The 22,317-nt window shown below is 39.7% G+C and overlaps 1 protein-coding gene across 1 annotated transcript; it reads left to right on the plus strand.

Moving 5' to 3' along the window:
- Positions 1-9,518: 9,518 nt before the first annotated feature.
- On the plus strand, positions 9,519-10,475 carry LOC311605885 (olfactory receptor 2B2-like; the record flags this gene model as incomplete). The annotated part of the gene is made up of 1 exon (XM_084796733.1): positions 9,519-10,475. One exon carries the CDS (start codon positions 9,519-9,521, stop codon positions 10,473-10,475), a length of 957 nt encoding a protein of 318 aa, XP_084652859.1.
- Positions 10,476-22,317: the final 11,842 nt, after the last annotated feature.

The following is a 22,317-nucleotide window of genomic DNA, read 5'->3' on the forward strand; positions in this document are numbered from 1 at the left end:
TAGTCCTGTTAGTGTAAGTGTTGTGTACGGCCTACTAAATTATATTATTTTGTTCTATATTGAACTATTGTGTTGGTTTCCATCAAATAAAACCTTGCTGAGAGAGAACTACACAGTGTTCTGCTTCCTGGATGTACTCACTTCACAAGCCTGAGAAGTGACTGTTCAGGATCCTCCCACACTGCGAACTCTATAAGCTTCACATTTTCAAACTTTATGATATTTGTGTGTTTGGCAAGGTTTCTTAGACATTTCAGAATCTAAAAATAAATGGTTTTGAATCTTTTCTCCAGAAATAATACATTTTATTGCACACGAGTAGTCTCATATATGTGCAAAAATTAGAGTTACCTCCTATTCCTTCCTCCCTCCTGCTTCCCCCCCCCACTCCCCTCCCCTATCTCTGTGACTGAGGGGGACCTCCTTCCTATCATACTGAGTGAGTTCACAGAGAAGCAAAAAGAGTTAAATGGTATATACTCACTTATATCGAGACACTAGTCCAATGGGTACGTCCCATGAAAAACTTTACTTGCCAGGAAAATGGGTCAGAGGGAAGGACATCCTATTGAGACTTTTGGTGAGTGAAGCATGGGAGAATGGGGAGATAGAAGGATCCAGAGGGTCCTGGAAACCTACAAGAGGAACTTTATGACAGGCAGATCTGGGTCCTGGGGTCCTCCTCAAACTATGGCACCAGCCAAGGAAAATATAGGCAGTAAACTTCAAACCCCTACCCAGACTAGCCGATGGACAGGACATTCTCCACCGTTGAGTGGAGAATGAGATCTGACTTTCACACGAACTCTGGTGCCCCATTTCTGACCACGTCCCTTTAGACATTTTGTGACTGTAGAAGTGGCAATGATGGCCGGGCTGTGGTGGCTCATGCCTTTAATCCCAGCACTCTGGAGGCCGAAGCAGGTGGATCCCTGTGAGTTCGAGGTCAGTCTAGTCTACACTGTGAGTCCAGGACACCCAAGGCTAGACAGAGAAACCCTGTCTCAAAAAGTGAAGAAAACAAACAAAAGAAATAGCAATTATATAATGTATACTTGCAAAATATACATTGTGTGTAAGAAACAATGAGGCCATCCAACATTTCTTACTTTGCATAATTCACAGTCACTCTTCAAAGAGTTTTCTTTCTGTTAATTTGAAATGCGACATTAAAACTTTAAGCTCACAGTGGCTGCTTCTTGGCTGAACTTTGATCATTTTCCCCCCTCTAAATGCTGTTCTCCTTTCCTTTATTTCAAATTACTTTATTAGAACTAGTTCCATCTTTCATTACTTCTAAAAATTGCTCAATAGTTTAGTAACTTTGCACAAGACAGACAGAAGCTCTTGAGGTAGACCTGAGAGTGCAAATGTAAACAGACTCGGACTCAAAACCAGAGTTAAAGAATGTGTGCATCCTGCTCTAGGCAAAGGGCGTCCACATCCTGCTATAGGCGAAGGGTTTCCACGTCCTGCTCTAGGCGAAGGGTGTCCATGCCAGGACTCTGTACGAGGGCTGAGAAGACTTCTGTTGGAGAAAAGCGAAAGACTATTGCAAGTAGTGAGACGCAAGGACTAACAAATGAAGCAGGGCACTGTGTGCACATCCGCGGTTATCCAGCACTTAAGATGCAGAGGCAGGGTGGCCCTGAGGTCCAGGAAACCTGGAGTACAGAACGAGACTCTGTCCCAAAAGTTTACTAAAGAAAAGTAATTTACTTCCTGAAAATGCCTTTCTATCAATAGGGTAGGTAACAGGCTAGGATGAGAAAGGCAGAAAGGAAGTAGACGATGCAGTTTTGAAAGGCAGGAGTCATGGTAGATTTAGCATCTTAGTGAATATAAATACTGAGGGGGAATGACGCAAGAAATATTTGCTATTTTAAACTGTGGTGTCTTTACAAAGCACATAGAGGCCAACGTCATTCAAAGCAGTTTGAGAAAATAAAGTTCAAAGAACTACTATGTGCTTGACATCGAATGTTCTGAATACATTTGATAAAAGTACCAAGGAAAATCTCTTCTTTCTTCTATGAAAGTTCCAAGCAAACAATTTGATGAAGTTGTAATAAAAGAGAATGTGATTTAATATTATTGAATTTGTGGAAATGATGACTGTCGTGGACTTTGCTTCTTCTGAAATAGTCTATAATGTCAAATTTATTATACATTAAGCCATACTGTAGCTTGCAACACTTGGGATCTTTGGGTTGTATTACATTATTTCATCCAACAGAGATTTCCACAAGCATAATATTTTAATAAGTTATAAACATGAATGTACTTGTAATGAGTTATGGGTAAGTATGGACCACGTGTGAACACAAAGAAAGGATGGGAACAAAATGGAACAGAAAACCAAAGAGTGTGTTGAGTTTTCTTCCTTGGCTAACTTTCCTCAAGTTTTATTGAGTTTCTGCCCTATGAGAACCCCATGTTCATTTCTCAGAAAGGCTCATTATCTCAGATAGGAAACTCTTAAGGTCATCCAACTCTCTAGGTATTTCTGCCACCTTCCATATCTAAGCTGAGATTCAATAACACCATCCAAACACTAACTCTGTGTAAGACCCAACTCTCTGACAGAACTATCTCAAAGTCTCCTTATTTACCAATGACATGATTCCATACATTAAATACTCTACTATAAATCCACAGCAAAGTAGGAGGATACAAAATGAGCACACAAACTTTAGTAGTTACTAATTACAAATGGCAACTATGCAAGGAAAGACATCAGGAAAGCAATTTCATTCACAAGAACAGAAAAATAAACCAGAACACTTAATATAACCAGGGAAGTGAAAGACTTGTAGTATGAAAATTTAAGAAACTGAAAAGGGAAACTGAAGAAGATACCAGAAGGGAAAAACCTCCCATGCTTATGAATTGATAGGTATAACAATGTGACAGTGGCCATCCTACCAAAAACAATTTCAATGCAATTACCATAAAAGGCCAATGAAATTTCCCCACACAAATTGAAAAAATCTTAAATTTTATATGAAAACACAAAAGACCAAGGGCAGTAAAAGCAATCCTGAGCAATAAAAGAGATATTGGAGGAATCATCATCCCAGATTTTCAGTCGTGCTATAGAGTTATGAACAGCATGGTCCTAGCATAAAAACATACATGTTGATCAATGGAATAATACTGAGGACCCACACATAAACCCACCCTCCTACAGTCACATGATTTTTGACAAAGAAGCTGACAATACACACTGGAAGGAAGATGGTATCTTCAACCATGATTCTGATCACATGGAATAGCTACATGTAGGATGAAACTGGATTCTTATTTCTTACCCTGTATAAATCTCAACACCAAATGGATCAACATAATACCATGAATCTTATAGAGGAAATAGTAAGGAATATGCTTGAACAACTAGCACAGGAAATGGTTTCTGAATAGGACTCTGATCGCATATGTGTTAAGACCAAAAATTAACGAATGAGACCTTAGGAAACGAAAACTTTCTATACAGCAAAAGACTGTATAGAAAACTTCACTCAAGTGAAGAAGAAATTTTCAGAATTGACCAATATCTTTACCACTTATATGGCTCACAGAGGATTAGTAGTTAGAATATACAAAGAACTACAAAAGAACCACACAAAAAACTAAAAATCTAGAAAATAAATAATATAATTTAGAAATAGACCATGGAACTAAACAGTTTTCAAAAGAAAAGTTACAAGTGGACAAGAAACATTTTTTTTTCAACATCTTTATATATCAGGGAAAAGCAAATTAAAACTGCTTTGAGATTTCATCATACTCCAGTTAAAACAGCTAAGATTCCCCTCCCCACCCTATCCCCCCAAAAAATACAATGACTGGAAGGGACATAGAAAAGAGAAATATGTATTCCTTGCTGGTGCAGCACTCTGGAAATCAGAGCAGAGGTTCCTCAAAAATTGAGAAGTAGGTCCACCACCAGATCCATATGCAGAGACCTGAAGGACCCTGCACACTGTTATACAGTTAGCTGCCCATCTGTGTTCACTGCTGCTTTAGTCATAGTAGCCAGAAAATGGAAACAGCCTAGGCACCTAGAAACGATGAATGAATAATAAAAGTATGGTACATTTATATAACAAAATGTTATTCAGCTCTTAAGAAATTATGAATGCCACGTGTAAGTGATGAAGCTGGAAATCATCATTCTGAACGAGATAACCCTTACACACACAAAAATTATATGCTTACATTTATGGCTGTTAGCTTTGATTCCTCAGGTATCTGTAAAGGCCAGGAAATAGGAGGTGGATTTCAAGGGTAAAGAAATAGGAAGCAAAGACATAAAGGGTTAGAAGTGAGCGATGATACAGGAAAAGTTAAGGATCAGATGAGAGAGCAAGGTAGAGGATGGAGGTGGGAGAAACTGACACCAAAGACATTTTGAAAAGGTCATATGGAAACCTGCAGAAGCTTTCTAAAATAGACACAAACACACATATAAAGAGGTTGAATAGAGTTCCCTACAGCAGAGCGGCAATGCCCCTATTAGACCACAGTGGCAAGAATGGGTTACCTCTTTTTTTGAGTTGTTAGGCAATTAGGTCCCATAACCCACCCCCCAACATTACAAGCTATTGGTGATGATCTTGGCTACTCAAAACATGACACTTAGACCCTATTTCTGAACACACTACACACTTGAGTCATAGAACACAGAGAAATCAAGCTAGTACATCCCTGCAAGACTCATCTCTACCGGGTAGCTTTCATGGCTATACAAAGTGCTGTGCATACTACAAGAAGAGAAAAGTAATCATTGAGCTTACTCAGCTGTGAGAGATACAACAATGGCTGTCCAGGCAGGACATCATGCCTCCATGTGCAATAGTACCTAAGCATCACGGAAGTAATCAACCATCTTCTGACTGGATTTCAGGTCTGATCCACAGGTTGAAATCCTCATCTGGCCCTGTTATCAGGGCCCAAAACTTGTAGCTAGCCAGGTCCTAGGTTCTAGGGCAGAACCTTCCATGCCTGCTGAATGGGCATAGCATTAACCCAACTTCTAATGTAGTGTATTTCTCAACCCTCATCAGAGAAGCTTCTTAAAATAAAAAAGTAGATGGAGACTAACATAGAGACTCACAAATCTGTCAAGGCACAAAAAAATAAGAGATTGCAGAATTCTCAGTCCTAAATGGAGCATCTATATCACGTCTCGTCTGCTCAAGGCTCAAGAATCACTAAAGAAGAGGGGATTGAAATATTATAAGAACCAGAAGAAATAGTGTTTTGTGAACATAGCAGAAACGTTCTACATATGAATTCATGGCAGTATTAACTCAGGTCAGACAAAAATTGCAGCATGGGGAGGGAAGGCAGGCATTAAGGCCCATCCCTAACTAAAACTCTTTTGGCAACTGTGGCTTCTGGAAGAGGAGGAGTCAGTTTTATTTTTATTTTCGTTTTTTTAAAAAAGGTTTATTTATTATGTATACGATGTTTGCCTGTATGTGTGCTTGCCCGCCAGAAGAGAACACTACATGTGATTATAGATGGTTGTGAGCCACCACATGGTTGCTGCGGATTGAACGCAGGACCTCTGGAAGAGCAGTCAGTGCTCTTAACCTCTGAGCCGTCTCTACAGCTCTCAGTTTTCTTTGAGAGCAGAGCCTCCTGTGAGTTGGCTGCCCTCTCGTGAAGGCACAGATCCAAGAATGTACCTGAAGCACACATTGGAGTTGAAGGTTTAAATAAAATGAGAGGACACAGTTGAGTGGATTAGAAATGGAAGATGGATCTGAGAGGAATTGGGGAGAGGGTAAATATGATAAAAAAATATTGTATGGAATTATCAAAGAACTGGTAAAAATGAAAAAATAAATAAAAAGAAATTTTTTCTTATGTCTCTTCAGAAAGCCTACAACACTCAGTTCTCCTTTTAAAAACTGATAAGAATACAGAGTTTTATCATTTCTTTAATAGAGGTTTCCTTGTTACTTGGATCAGTTTTCTTACATTGGTTTTTTTGGGCTTGGTCTTCTTGAGCCTGGCCTCTTTACATCAGTTTTTTTTTTAATGTGATAATTTATTGGATTTTTCCTCCAAAGTTGTTAAAAGTGTAGGTTTTTTTAAACAACTATAAATATGTCTTCTAAATCTATCCTTCTAAAAATTAAGTTGAAGTGATCCTGCACATCATAAAAATGAAAACACAAATGCATTTCTATTCTGATTAAGCTTAATTCTGTATTGCAGATAAATTTTAAACAAAATAATATAAGGGGTCATATATAATCCCTGTTAAAAAATAACTTTGTCTAGAGATAATGAGCCCATGAAAGAATGCTGGATATAGATATATAGGTTTCAAAAGTTTTCTCATATAAAATATATTCTAGACAAAGTTAATAAACAATTTAAAAAGATAAGTTAAAAAAGAGGTCTGTTTCCTAATATGTAAATCAAGGCATGACAGCATAATTTTAGATAGCATTTTGGGGAACAGGAAATACATTTTCTTCTTTCTAATAGAACTGACTGTTGGCCAGATGTGGTGATGCACACCTATAATCTCAACACCTTGAAGACTGAGGCAGGGGGATCTTAAGATTGAGGACAACCTATGCTATATATCCAGACCCTTCTCAAAAAATATGAAGAAATGAAGAAAAACAAAAAGGGCAGGGGAGAAACAAAAAGTAATTAAATGCCTTTAGAGAAATCATTAATAATTTACAAGTGTAAATAAATCTCTGCTGAGCACAAAATTCAGTTTTCAGTTATTAAGGGTTTTTTTCCCTTAGTCCCCATCGCCACTGCTGTAGTGTTAGAAAGTTACGGTTTGGTCCCTGGAGAAAGTTCTATCCTGAAACAAACAAGGATGAAAGAGTGACATCTCTCCTTCTCTTCCATTGGATCAGAAGGTTGGCTGGGCCCTAATGGACGCTATAAAGGAAGGAACAGAGTTGAGATTTTTACCAGAAGCCAAACAAGTATTGGCTGAAAATATATTTTCCCCCATTTTTGTAAAAGCAATCATAAAATGTCTTTTACAAATAGTGCTTAGCTCACTGAAGTGGAATCCACATGACTCCAGTGCCACACTTCCTGGGCATGACCGGTAAGTCCTTCTCACCAGCCAGGTCACTCTGACGGGAGAGCTTGGGACTCCCAGCGAGCAGAACTGAAGAATCCGATTCATTTCACCTGAGCGAGCATATGCCCTCTTAGAATGTGGGAATGGCATTCTATTTGTGCATGTTAAATTAGTTCTGTTTGAAATCTGTTTGCCAGACTTCTTGGAAGCCAAAACAAACTTTTCTGTCTCTCATGCTTAAATTAGAGGTAAGTAGAATATATAAGAAATTAATAAATAAGCTCGCAGTAGCATTTGAGCCTTAGAAGTGTGCGATCTCAGTGGGGACCGTGGGCTTCAGAGCAAGTTGGCTCTTCCTTCTGTTTCCTGCTCAGGCAGATCTGGGCTCTTAGGAAAATAACCTGAGCTAGAAGAGCATACAAACCCCCGCTTCTGTTTCCGGCTTCATCTTTTCTTAACCGTAAGTTTTACCTAAAGCCTTTTGTTATTAGCTATGTGGGGGTGGGGAGACTCTAATTGTTTATCCACATACTTCAGAAAAAATATATTTGAAAGATCCTTTCATAAGAATCTGAGGTGAGCTGGGCATGGTGGCTGTAATCCCAGCACTCAGGGAGGCAGAGGCAGACTGACCTCTGTGAGTTTGAGGCCAGCCTGGTCTACAAAGCGAGCCCAGTACATCCAAAGCTACACAGGAAACCCTGTCTTGATGGGGGGCGGGGGAGAATATGGAGTGATTTGAGAAAGCATAAAATAGCAAGGTATCACAGTAAAGGAAATGTGAGTTTGAGGCCAGCCTGGGATTAATGAGACCATATCTAAAAAAAATATGTGGAGGTACTCAGAAAATGGCTCAGCAAACAAATTCCTTATCACACAAGTTTGAGGACCAGAGTTCAAAACCACAGGAACCACATTAGGCTGACTGCTCTTGTTCTTTGGAGTCCAGTGCTTCTAGCAAGGTGAGAGACAGAGGACTAGCTCTTGAGGGCCAGCTAGTCTGCCATATATAACATGAACCACAGAAGAAAAATACTGTCTCAAACAAAGTAAAATACAACAGGAGCCAAGGTGTCCTCTGACCTTCGTATATATGCTGTAGCATGCATGTGTACAAACTAGCACACGCGAGCATGCACACAAATGTACGCACAAAATACATTGAAACGCCATTTCTTCTCTTATTTTTATGAATACCTAACAGATGAAAGAGACTGTTTTACAAAGAATAGAAGAAAATCAAATGGGTACTAGCAATACCAACAGCCAATATTTTAATGAATAGGGATAGAATTGAAAAAAAATACATTCTCATAATGATAAATTAAATTTTGAAACAGCTTCTTGTGGAGGTTTCTTGGGGATAAACAGTTTTTAGATGTTGGGGTTGCTATATTGCTACCTCCAAGATTCTGACTCATGTCTACCCAAATCATCCCAACACTCTGAAACAAGTGCTGAGCATCTGTGTTCCTGGGGACCAGTCACTGCCAACAGTTTACACAAAAGGTAACACTTTTGTCATGTGTCATACTTAGCATGTGTTTCCTTGGCCCCAGGAGTGAGGCTGACTGTTGGGGTGGTAACACAGGCAAATGTGCTGCTGACCCCTAGGAAGTGAGCACTGTAAATGCTCCAAGTGAATCTCCTGAGCACCTCCGTCCTTCCAGCACTCTGCTTGTTTTCACACTCCAGAGGATGGATCCAGGCTGAGTGGGGTACACTTGTGCTTCTCAACAGGCCAGAAAATTTATCTGCATCTCTATCTCACAAATGAGGAACCCGAAGCTCAGAGAACAAGAAACATTGGCAGAGCCATGGCACTAGTTACAGAAGGGAGCTGGAGCTGACTGAGCCAGGCCTGCCAGCCTCAGGTAACTACATGAGCAGACAGTCCTGTGTAGATCCTGTGACATGAGAGAAAGAGGAAAAGTCTCCTGAGACTGTGTGAAAAGTTTCTATAGATGCTATAATATCTGGATTATTTGAGGAAAGGACAGAAATAGTAGGGAAATGAGGTTTAAATAATTTTAACAAATGCCTCCAGGCAGAGACTCTCACCAATTCTGGGAAGATATTAAAGTGAATCCAAATAACAGGAGCAATATCTGTATCCCCCTGACAGTAGATGCCTGAGCAGCAAGACCCGGGGACCACACATCCACACAACAGCAAACACCAAAGGAGAAGCTCTGCTACTGCAGAAACAGATAGAGTGCTGTAACCTTGAAATCACACTGTGGTAAAAACTGTTAAGAACACATAAACACCCCTGAAAGGTTTAGCAGACGCTGAACCTTTTGTTAATACATTATTCACACGAAAAGGATCAGTTTGTGAATGCCTGCAACTCCAGCATCGTGACGTCACAAGTGACACGTCCAATAAACATGTTCACCCACTTTCTAACTCTTTGTGTTCCAGGAACCCGGAGGCTGTACCATTTAACATGAGTCTGGCAAATGAGAGCGTCCCGCAGGAGTTCATTCTCCTAGGGTTTTCAGATCGGCCATGGCTGGAGCTGCCCCTTTTCGTGGTGTTTCTGGTGTCCTATGTCTTGACCATCTTTGGGAATATGATGATAATTCTTGTATCCCGCCTGGATTCCAAACTCCACACCCCCATGTACTTTTTCCTCACTAACCTGTCTCTGCTGGACCTGTGCTACACCACAAGCACGGTCCCCCAGATGCTCGTCAACATATGCAGCATCCGGAAGGTGATCAGCTATGGCGGCTGCGTGGCCCAGCTTTTCATTTTCCTGGCCTTGGGTTGCACCGAATGTTTTCTCCTGAGCGTCATGTCCTTTGATAGGTTTTTAGCCATCTGTCGGCCTCTCCATTACTCAGTCGTCATGCACCAAAGGCGCTGCCTCCAGCTGGCTGCTTCGTGTTGGATCAGTGGCTTCAGCAACTCAGTAGTGCAGTCGACGTGGACGCTTCAGATGCCACTGTGTGGTCACAAGGAAGTAGATCATTTCCTTTGTGAGATCCCTGCCCTGCTCAAGTTGTCCTGTGTGGATACAACGGCAATTGAAGCTGAACAATTCTTCATAAGTGTTGTCTTTCTTTTAATACCCGTGACTCTCATCCTCATATCATATGCTTTTATTGTCAAGGCAGTGTTGAGAATAAGGTCGGCTGAAGGTCGACGAAAGGCATTTGGGACATGCGGCTCCCACCTAATTGTGGTGATACTTTTTTATGGTACTGCCATCTACATGTATCTGCAGCCACCGTCCCCTGCCTCCAAGGACAGGGGCAAAATGGTGTCCCTCTTCTACGGGATCATCACACCCATGCTGAACCCCCTCATCTACACACTTAGGAACAAAGAGGTAAAGGGGGCGTTCAAGAGGTTGATGGCGAGGGTCTTCGTGATGAAAAAACAGGGGATGCGCAAATAATAGCCCTGTTAGTGAAAGTGTTGCGTACGGCCTACTAAATTATATTATTTTGTTCTATATTGAACTATTGTGATGGTTTCCATCAAATAAAACCTCGCTGAAAGAGAACTACACAGTGTTCTGCTTCCTGGATGTATTCACTTCACAAGCCTGAGAAATGACTGCTCAGGATCTTCCCAAAGTGCTAACCCTGTAAGCTTCACATTTTCAAACTTTATGATATTTGTGTGTTTGGCAAGGTTTCTTAGACATTTCAGAATCTAAAATAAATGGTTTTGAATCTTTTCTCCAGAAATAATACATTTTAGTGCACACGAGTAGTTTCATATATGTGCAAAAATTAGAGCTCTTGTATTTGTAGATCTAGCAGAAGTCTGCAAAACTATCAATTACTGCTCCCTAATCATAAATACAGAGTTATGAGACCAGAGTGAAATTTCATACCACCTAAGAAACGGCACTATACTACAAACTACAATGATAATTTCTACAATTTTAATCAAATCTTCGATTCTTTTATTTTTGTAGTTTTGCTTCTCTTAAAGTCTTACTCTACTTAATATGCCAAACAACAATATGGCTGTATTTTAAAAATCAAAATCAAACTTCTTTGGGGGATTTTAATCAATTTCCTCTGTACATATATTTTTCTTCTCTAACCATTAAAGCCTTTTAAATTTCTCAAAAGTTCATCATACAATGATGTCTGTCACATTTAATTACCTTTTCTTATGTAAGAAGAAAGCTTATTGAATCCTTATTAGATCTCGTGAGGAAAAACATTATGATTTATACATCTTCCATATGACTTTCAGAACTCAATAAAGTGCTGAAGAAATATTATTTTTTTATGTATACTGGTATTTTGTCTGCATATATGTCTGTGCACCGTGTACACGAAGCTAGAAAAGGCCACTGAATCCCCTGGAACTACAGTTACAAGCAGTTATAAGACACCATGTGGATGGTGGAAATTAAACCCCTGGAAAAGCAACCAGTGCTCTTTGATGCCTAGTGTCCACCTGGCTGCTCACAAACATCTGTAACTACAGTTCCAGGAGACCTGATGCCCTCTTCTGGCCTTCTGGCCTCTGTGGGCACTAGGTACATGTGGGATGCACAGTTAACAAGCAGGGAAAACATGAATATACATAAAAATAAATGACACAAAAAGGATACTGGAATGAGAGAAAATGATTCTAAAGATGTAAGAAATAAAAATAAAAGCAAAATCAAGAAATAGGCTGATGAAATTTAACAAACATTAATATAGATATATCTATTACATTTTATATACTAGAAGATACTGAAATATCAATAAATCCATAGGAACTTCGCCTGGGAGAACATACTGATAATAACAATGTGCTGGTTGGTTTTTGACGACTTAACAAAACTTAAATGTATCTTGGAAGGGGTAATTTTAATTGAGAAAATGCCTCCATAAGATTGGTTTGTAGACAAGTCTGTAGGACATTTTCCTGAGTCATGATTGGTGTAGAAGGACCCTACCTAGTGTGTGCAGTGCCATTCCTGGGCAGGTGATCCCAGACGGCAAAAGAAAGCAGGTAGAACAAGCCATTAGGAGCAAGCCTGTAATACATGTCCCTCCATGGCTTCTGTGTTAATTCCTGCCTCTAAGCTCCTGTCTTGTGTTCCTGCCATGAGTTCCCTGGATGATGGACCAGTTGTAAGATGAAATAAGCCCTTTGACCCCCGAGTTGCTCTTGGTCGTTGGGGTTTATCACAGCAATAGAAACTAACTAAGACAAACATTAATAAATGATTGGTTGTAGCTCTGAGATTTACATTTTAATCCATCTATTTTATGACTAAAATGCTTTCATAGCATAAGGAGTGAAGAATTGAGGAATCAGAATATCAAATGTCTTGGAGTTTTCTGAGGCATGGATTCCCTCAGTACAGCATGGGAAGTGCTTTGTTCAGATGTCATTGACACCAGCATTGGAAGGCTGCTCAAGAAATGTAGTTTCTTTAATAAAGAGCAGAATTATTGCCACTGGGTAAAAAAAAAATCAACAAATTGATTTTAATACAATGGAAGAAAGAAAGAACTCAAATATATCAACCATTATACAATGTTGATAGATTTGACTATTTCTGACAATCTTGGAAAACAAAGATTTACATAAAATAAAGGTCAAATCTAAAACTGACTTAATGATTGCTTATTTCAGTTCTGTTTAAGGACATTTTTAATAGTGAAATCAAATTTGATACACCGATTCCTGTGAAGAACCAAAACATAAAAGCAGATAGAGAAAATGGCAAACATGATGTAGGAAGTGGCATGATGGCTGTGTCTTCTGAGGACAGAGCTGCTCCTTGGAAGCTTTTCTGCTTCTGCTTCTGAGTGTCACACTATAACATATGCAGATACGTGGATGGTTAGAATCTCCGACATTTACAAATACTGGAGGGAAGTGGGGCCACACAGCTTGTAGGATCCCTGCAAGTCTACGGTTCTGGCAATCACAGTATAGGAAGAGTTTGGTTAGACACAGATAAGAGTTTCCAGAAGATAACAGTGGATACAATGAAATAATCAGTCATGTTCATCTCCTAGGGCCACCATAGCATGTTGCCATGTGCTTGGTTAGTTGAAACAACAAAACTCTGTTTTCAAAGTTTTAAAGGCTGTGGGTTTGAAATCACAGCATCAGCCAGGCCTTCTCTCTGGAGTGATGGGAGAGAAAAAGAGAGTGGGGAAGTTGCTCGGTGCCTGTTTTACGCAGTGGTCACTGTGGCCATGTCTTAGTGATTGACTCAGGCACTTTGGGTGCTATGTCCCCCATCTCTTTTCTCTCCGTGTGCATCACAGTTAGATTTCTCATCACCAGTCTCATGAGGATTCATGATGGCATTTGGGATTTGTATGAATGATCAGTAATAAATGTCGCCTCTTAGAGTTTTTGTTCAGGGGTTGGAGAGATGGTGTCCCAGTTAGATTTTATTGTCAACTTGATGCAAACCTATAGTCACTTTGAAAGAGAAAACTCAACTGAATAATTTTCCGGGTCAGATTGGACCTTGATTGATGATTGACTTGGTGGGGGACAGTCCACTCTGAGTGTCACTATCTTTGGGCAGGAGGGCCAGGGTTGTATAAGAAAGCAAGCTAAGCTCAGACAGAGAGCAAGCCAGGAAGCAGCATTCCTCCATGGCCTCTGTGTCAGCTCCTGTCCTGACTTTGCTTGGTGATAGACTGATTCCTGAAAGTCTAAGCTGAAATAAACCCATTTCTCCTCAAGTTTCTTTCAGTCATGGCATTTATCATCGTAACCCAAAGAAACCTATAACAGATGGCTCAGTGGTTAAGAGTACTTGCTGCTTTCTCAGGGGACCCGCCTTTGATTGCCACAACCTGCAATGGGTGGCTTACAACTACCTGTGATTCCAGCTCCAGGGATCTGACACCTTCTTCTGCCTTCTGCATGCACCTGTACACAGGTGACATAAATACACAGAGGCATATAGTACACATGTGACATAAATATACATAGGCATACAAATACACAAAAACTAAAATGATAAAAGTTAATCTTTTGAAAAATATTCCAGTCGCATCTTTTGCCATATGAGGTATCATAAGTTACAAGGAGCACCTACCTGTAGATCTATGTTATTAGGAGGAGTAGGCTGCTGTTGTTCAACACATCAAACCATCTCATCATTCTGGGCCATCGAGCCCCTTATCCTCTGAAAAAGCAAAACGTTTACTTAAGAGCCAAAATTCTTTTCTATGTTCTTGATGAACTGGTGAACATGTACTTTAGTTTCCCTTCACTCTTAGCGTGATGAAATTCTTATTGCCATTAAAATTCTTCAAGGCACACACAGTTTGAAATAGTAGAAGATTTCTGGTAACACACACACACACACACACACACACACATACACGCACATGCACATGCACACACACATGCACACACATGCATACACACACACACACATTGAGGTAACATTGGCAGAAAAATAATACCTTTTTGTTCAGACCCAAGGAATAAGTAGTTTGTAAAAATTATTTGCACATACATAGTTGTAGATATTAGTGAATTGAGTGTGGTATCCCAGTGTGTGCAAAAAGCATGGTGTCATAAGAGGCCATCTTGGAGCAGTCACTACAGATAACTGACTAATTCATGTCATCTAAAAGCTGTGTAAGCATAAATCAGCACCACATGGGTAATAGGATTACTAGAAGCAATAGAACTTTTCAATTTGTATTTAACATCAACAAACACACCAAGTACCCTGTCTGATTTATCACTTTCATTAATCTGCATAATTTGTGTCACAGATAATAATCACACCATGAAAATATGCCATATTTTACTCCATCTGTACAAAAACTTACCTCGTGTTATTAAAGTCCAGTGAAAAGACTAAGATTGCCATTGCATTCAAAAGATCCAGAAGAAATATACCTTATAAGTTAAACTTACTTTAGCAAATGTACAAAAAAATATGTTTTTTCATATTAATGTGTGGTGTTTAAACAGACATAGATACGGAGTGATGCTTAAACCAAATTGGACATATCCCAAGTTGTGCCATGAAAACATTCAAGACTCTTTCTTCTAGCTTTTTGCAATATACAGCACGAAACTATTATCTTCAGTCACCTTCCCATGTGCCACACACCGGAACATCTTACTCCTGTCTAACCATAGTGCATCATCCTCCATCTCTCCTGTGTTTGGTCAACAGTGTTCTACCCTTGCTTTCTCAGACCAGTGTTTTATATTGCACACACGAGGTATTGCATTGCCTGTCCTCAGGTGTTTGGGTCACTTCACCTAACATAATGATCGCCAGTTCCATCTGTGGCAAGAAGACTTCCATTGCTTTCATGGAAGGGTAACACTCTATTGTGTATGCTGAAAGATATTATTCAGCATTTTCTTTGGCATTCATCCCTTGGCCACTTCTGCTGCTTTCTCCCGTATTGTAAGTAGTGTTACAGTGAGCAAGGACTCTTCTACCTGTTGACTATCCAGTAGTGAAAGTTCTGGGTCTTCACGTCCCCTGGATGGGGAGGCCTGGTGGCACTCAGAGGAAGGATAGCAAGTTAAAAGAAGAGACTCCATACCCTAAGAGCATATATAAGGGGAGGAGGTCCCCCTCAATCACAGACATAGGGGAGCAGAGTAGGGGAGAAGCAGGAGGGAGGGAGGAATAGGAGGATACAAGGGATGGGCTAACAACTGAGATGTAACATGAACAAATTAATAAAAAATTAAAAAAAGAAAATTTTGGGTCTTATGTTAACTCCATTGTTTATTCTTTGTAGACTTAAAACTATTTTGTATAATGTCTTGCTTACTTATTGTGCTCTGTAACAGCATCTATTGTTTCCTACACCCTCACCTGTCTTATCTTTTTGATATCATCCATTCTTGGGGGTTAAGTGATATCCCACTATGGCTTTCATTTGCATTTCCCTGATGATCAATAACTTTTGTTTTGTTTTACCAAGACAGGGTTTGTGTGTGTGTGTGTGTGTGTGTGTGTGTGTGTGTGTGTGTGTGTGTGTGTGTGTGTGCACGCGCGGGCACGTGTGCGTGTGCGTGTAGCCTTAGCTGTCCTGGCCTTTCTTTGTAGACCAGCCCTGATTGGAACCCACAGAGATCTGCCTGCCTCTGTTTCGCTGAGTGCTGGGATTACAGGCCACACCTGGCTCCAATAACTTTTAGAGAAATCTTCTGGCCATTTTTATGTCTTCTCTTTAGAAATGTTTGTTTAGCTCTATTGTCCATTTTTAATACTTTAAAAAGCTGTATTGTGCATTTTTACATGTTTGGAAATGCTTAATGGTGTTATAGTAGTTCTAAAATTCACAACCCATGTTTTAAAGTTTGTTTTCCTTTTCAAAACTAAAATATAATTACACCATCACTCACCTTTTTTATCCTTCCAATTCTTCCCATGTCCTCCACCCTGTCACTCTCTCTTAAATTCATTTCCCATTTTTAAAAATTTATACATGCATAAATATATAAATACAATGTGTTGAGTCTGTTTAGCATTTCTTGTACATAAAATATTTCAGGACTGACTACTTACTTGATATTGGATAACCAGCCAGGGAGCAGAGCCCTGGGGAAATTCTCTCCCTTCAGCATTCCTCATTTGCCTGTAGTTCTTTGTTTAAAGGGAGAGTCTCCTGAGACTTCCTGCTTCCATGTTAGGATGCCTGTTGGCATTGTCCTTGCTCTGGTCTTGTTCAGGAAGCCATATTGTTGCGCTGTCATGGGTAAGGTAGCCTTGTCATTTCTAGGAGTCAGTCACAGTTTCACATCAGATATCTTGGTAGTCTGGTTTACTGGCTTCCCGACCCCTCTTCATCAGTGTTCCTGGTCTTAAGTCCAGGAGTTGCATTGTAGATGTACAGTTTGGGCTGTGTACCCCAGGATCAGCTGTTCTCTGCATTTTGAACAGTTGTGGGTTTTGTAAAGGTTTCTGTCTGTTACAAAGAGAAGCTTTTAGATGAGGGGTGTGTAAATGTCTCCTTTATTTCCTCTGATAAAGAGGTGAGATGACAGCCATACCTAAGCTGTCCAAATTACATGACTTGGGCTGAACCCAGAGCATTTCTTTCTCTGTTCTAACTGCGCCTAGTCTTAGGCCTGGAAGCTTCTAGCCTCTGCACAATCTAATCTTCCAAGCTGACTGATTCCTCTTCCAGCTTCTCTCCACTTCTGACTGAATTTCTCTGCTGGACCTCATACTAACTTTTGCAATGTGGTCTAATCTTGCACCTTCTCAAGTTCTGGCTCATTCTGTATTCACCTGGGTCTACTTTGTTCTCTGCAACTGCCTCTGTAAAACTGCCATACACACACCACACCATATGCTACCCTTTTCTCTCTCTCACTACTCTTAAGAGTTGGGTGTATCCTATCTCTTTCTGTCAAATCTTTCTCTGATTTGTTACTTTGTCTGCTCCTCAATTTGATGTCACTTTTAGACATGTGTGCTTCCTTCTGCAAACTAACCTTACTTTCATTGTTAGGGATTAAATATGCGTGCTAAGGGTGTGTCTGTGTGCCATCCAGATCACATAGACCTAGAAGGTCTTTGGATGTAATCCCTTACCAAAGCAGCCATGTTGCTGGATTAAAATTCCTCTACACAGGTGAAAGCTACATCTATCTGGATATATGGATAAATATATGTAATGCTGTTAAGAATTATACTGGATTAGTTAAGTGGCAGTAGTAGATTCCTTTTTAATATCCATGACCTTTGGCGAGGTTTGCAGTACCAGGATGATTTCCTTTGTGTTGAGCAAGACGTAAGTCCAATTAGAGGGCTGTGGGTTACCACTGAGATGTAAGTATCACGTCCTTAGTGATATCTTGCCGTGGTAGTAACTGTTGTAGACTATAGGCGTCACAGGTGGGTGGAGTCACTGGTTGCTCTCCCCGCTTGGCACCTTGGATAGCATGTTCCAGCACTATGAAAGCTATTCCTCAGCAGGAGGGCTTACAGGTCAAATCCAGCTCAGATCCTCCAAATTCTGTGTCTAAAGTGCATGATATCTTCAGCACCGGGGACTTACCTTCGACCTCTAAGAAGCAACCAAGAACAACAGGAATATTTCACCGGACTGGACCAGACTCTCTTAACCAACAACTTGAAAAGGAATTTCTTGTAACTGCACTGAGTTTCTTTCCTTTCTTCTTTCTTTTTTCTTTTCTTTTCTTTTCTTTCTTTCTTTCTTTTTTTTTTGTTAACTTTAGCTCTTGTAGCATTTTCAGCTCAAACGGTATAACTTCACTTAGTCTCCGTATGTATATGTAAACACATGCATTTTATGTATTAGATGGTATGGTTTTATAGCGTTTTAAAACATTCTTAGCATTTTCCCCTCTTTCCGCCCTCTCCTTCTGTAATGACTTTCCGCTGATAAATCCCTTGACCCTGGATTTTCCCTTTTCCACTCATGCCACTTGCATCCTGCTAGTCCCCTCTCTAGCATTCACTCTCCTCCCTGCCCATTGTTCCCCCTCCATCTTGGTACCTTTTGCTTCCTTGGGTTTTGCAGTTACTCAGGGCTATGTACTCAGAGCTCTTCCATCTGGGAACCACAAATGAGAAAGAATATATACTTGTCTTCCTGGGTCTGGACTGCTTCAATCAATATAATATTTTCTACTTCCATCTGGGAATAACCTAACCAAAGGGGTGAAGAACCTGTACAATGAAAACTTTAAGAGGTTGAGGAAGTCACTAGAAAGTGGAAAGACACCCAAAATTCACCAAGAACTGCAAAAGATTCTGAATAGCTTAAATAAACCTAAACAAGAGCTGCAACAACAACAACAAAAACAAGCAATATTGGAGGAATTTCTATTCTAGATCTCAAGGTATAATCACAGAGCTTTAGTAATAAAAACAGTGTGGTAGTGGCACAAACATGGACATATAGACAAATGGAACAAAATATAAATCCTAAACATGAGAAAACATAACTATAGCATGTAATATTTGACAAAGATGTGAAATATATTTTAAACACTGGGGGAAAATATAGCATTTTCAACAAACAATATTGGAAAAACCCAATGTCCATGTGTGAAAAAATGAAATTAGATCCATATCTATCACCCTGAACAAAAATCAGTATGGAGAATTTTTTTTTAATCTAGAAGGAAAAAAAAACCCTTCCCATGTGGCCTAGCTATACCAGGCCACATCAGGACACTGAAGCAGAAAGATTGTCATGGGTTCAAGGCCGCCCTGTACTACAGAGTGAGACTCTCCCTCAGAAAATAAAAAAGTTCAAATTAAGTTTTTTAATGAAGAAGCATTTATAACAGTAGAGTTGCAGCCCAGTGCCAGAGATGAAAGAAAGAAGTCAATTCTCCAAGGCAGATACCACGATGAATGTAGCAACTTAGTGAGATGAATTAGGGAAAGACACACAAGATCTGTGCTGTTTTACAACTTGGTGGCCAGACATGTGGCAGTGAGGCAAAAGTCATTAAAAGCAGATTTAAGAAATAAAATTCAAAGAACGAAAGGATCCTTTACAGTAGCCTTCCTATTACACATAATTAAAGTTGCATTAGTGTCGTTGTCTCTTCCCCAGTGCTGCTGTGGTCACAGACCAAGTTGCAACATGTCAGAATGTGTCTGAATGCAGCTGCACTTAAGAGAGAGAGCATGACTGACAGGTCCTGAGATGCTCTATGATGTAACATTATGTGATATTAACATGTTAACACATAATCTTTGGGTTGCATTGATTTATTCCATACCAAGTTTTACATGCTACACTATTCCCATCAATTATAAACTTGAATGTATTTGAAACGAGTTATGGGTTATGATAGGCTAAGTGTGAACAAAACAGAGGTGAAGTGGGGAAAAATAAAAATAAGACAGTTCTGAATTTCCCCCCTAGTTAGCCATTTTTATGCTTTCACGGTCCTCTATGGATCTCATTTTTTTTTTTTCATTTCTCAGAGGGACTCATTATCACAGAACATTCTTGAGAGCATCAAATTCTCTAGGTTTTTCTTCCTAGTTTCCATAAGAAAATGCTAAATTAAGAGATAATTACACAAGCCAATAGGTAGATCTAAGTGTGAAATGGCTCACACGTGCCAAGAATTAAGTTGAAAAGCAAAATTCCTGTGATTCACTTGTAATGGCTCACCTTTGTATTCAGTTTCAGCTGACAACAAAAACACTATATATTCTTTATAAAATAGATGTGGTAATATCATCATTGTGTCCTGTCAAAATCCTCATCAGGATAATTAGTGGTGCTAAGGTTAAGTTACACCACTTCAATAATGCTTATATTTAAGAAATGGCACCTAGCATGGTGATTGTCCTGTGTGTTTTATCTCTACTTGACAAAAAGTACCCAGAAATGGTCAGTAAGGCTAATAATTTACTAATAATGATTATTACAATTTAAATACATCTCAAACATACAATGCATCGTTAAACATGTTACCTCTTTTATACCATTTAAAACATCTGATGTTAAGGAAGATATATGAGACTTACCTCCCTTAAAAGTCACTGACAACTAAGTATAGAATACATGCTTGTAATCTGCATTTGTTCGATATTGTTTCCTTATGACCTTAACAGACAGTAAAATGATCTGACACACCTATTATTGCTTTTTAACCTAAATGGGTTAATTTTCTCTAAGTTGAAGTTATCAGTGAGATCACAACTTTCTTGAGATAATTTTAACCTTTTTATATCAAATTACAAATGTGGAAGTAAAATAATTTAAAATATTTTGTATTAATTTTAAATGTGAAATGGAATCTTTTTCTCTTCTTAGCCCCCTCCTTTTTGATAGATATGTTTTAAATAGTAAATAGTCCATTAAACTTGTTGCTATGGATCTTAAAACTGCATAGAAATTTGACTAAATAAATCGGTGAGGTTAGCTAAATAACAGTGCTTCTTTATTTGCGTGACTGAGCAAACAGTATGGGCTATTGTCACAAGAAGAAAATGAGACATGTATGTAGCCCTGTGCTTCCGTTCCTTGACTCTCTAGGTTCCATCCTGGACCAGATATGGTGTGGTCCCTTCCTGTGCCTAGTGCTTGTTATAAACTACCAGTCTTGATCAAAATAGACTCCACCATCCATCAGGAAGACTGACTCTCACTCTCCCCCCGACACACACACACCAAATTTGAGGGGAGGGGGTAGTAGTATTTCCTACGAGACCATGCACTCTCCTAATTCTTGTTAGCAGTAATTAGCTAAGGGAATTTGGGCAGGAGTCCCTCATAGACTTTCTATATCAACTCAGACACCCAGAGATGTTCTTCCTTGTTAGACACGAGTGCTTAGACACCACCCATGCTGGTGATCATCAGAGTCCTCTCAAGCTGCACTTCCTCTGGCTTCTCACATGGCCTGGGAGGCTGTAGATGGCTTCATGTTCCAGCGTGGAGTCTGTGAGGCTGGTGTACTCACCAGCAGGCTTTCTTCATCCAGACCGATTCCACTATACTAGGTCCTAACGGTCCTTGATTTAGCTCCTTTCTTAATTTCCCAAAGCTAGCGATCTCCTCTGCTTGTCTACGCTCTGGTAATTTCACTAGACTCCCAAGTGAGGATGGAGAAGGAGCTGTAGACAGCATGGCAGTTCTGAGGGTGCCGTTAAGTTTGGTGAGTTATTGATCCTGAGACCTGGGCTTCTAAATTACCTATGATCTGATGTTTGACAACCGCAGGCCGTGATCAGTCAGTCTAATTGTGACTAAATATCACTTATTCTGTGTAGAGACTGGAGAAAAATTTGTGAGTGCTTTTGTGAAGTTCTTCTCCTCAAAATAAATTTAGAGAATTTTGGCATCTACTGAATTGTAAAATCTTAGGGATAAAGGTACTGAATATAATCTTGTATCGTGTGAGAATTCTCAGTAAGGAACACTGAGTGATGCTGTGACTTTGAACTTCAGCATGGAGGACTTGTAAAAAGAATACAAGATATTCGTATTGGGTCCTGTGGCTTTGCGACCGATGCATGCACGGAATGAGCAGTGGGTTAACTCTAAAGCACCATCTCATTCGTAACTCTGGGACTTCTTGCTGGTGCCTGCCCAGGTAATTAGACAGCAGCTGATATCAAGGCATGATTTGATCTGTTTATAGTATGTCAAATTTGGATTATTTGGTCAGGGATCCAGAAATCACAAAACATGTAAATATTTATACTGTTTTCAAAATGAGGGGAAACATTTAAATTCTAAAAATGACAAATTGCATTACTAAAGCTAAATAGGCAATGTAGTGGCCCTTGTGAGGGAATGTTCTTGTCCGTGTTTAGA

The sequence above is a fragment of the Acomys minous genome (genome assembly GCF_964271855.1).
Source record: "Acomys minous genome assembly, chromosome: 9".
Classification (NCBI taxonomy): Eukaryota; Metazoa; Chordata; class Mammalia; order Rodentia; family Muridae; genus Acomys; species Acomys minous.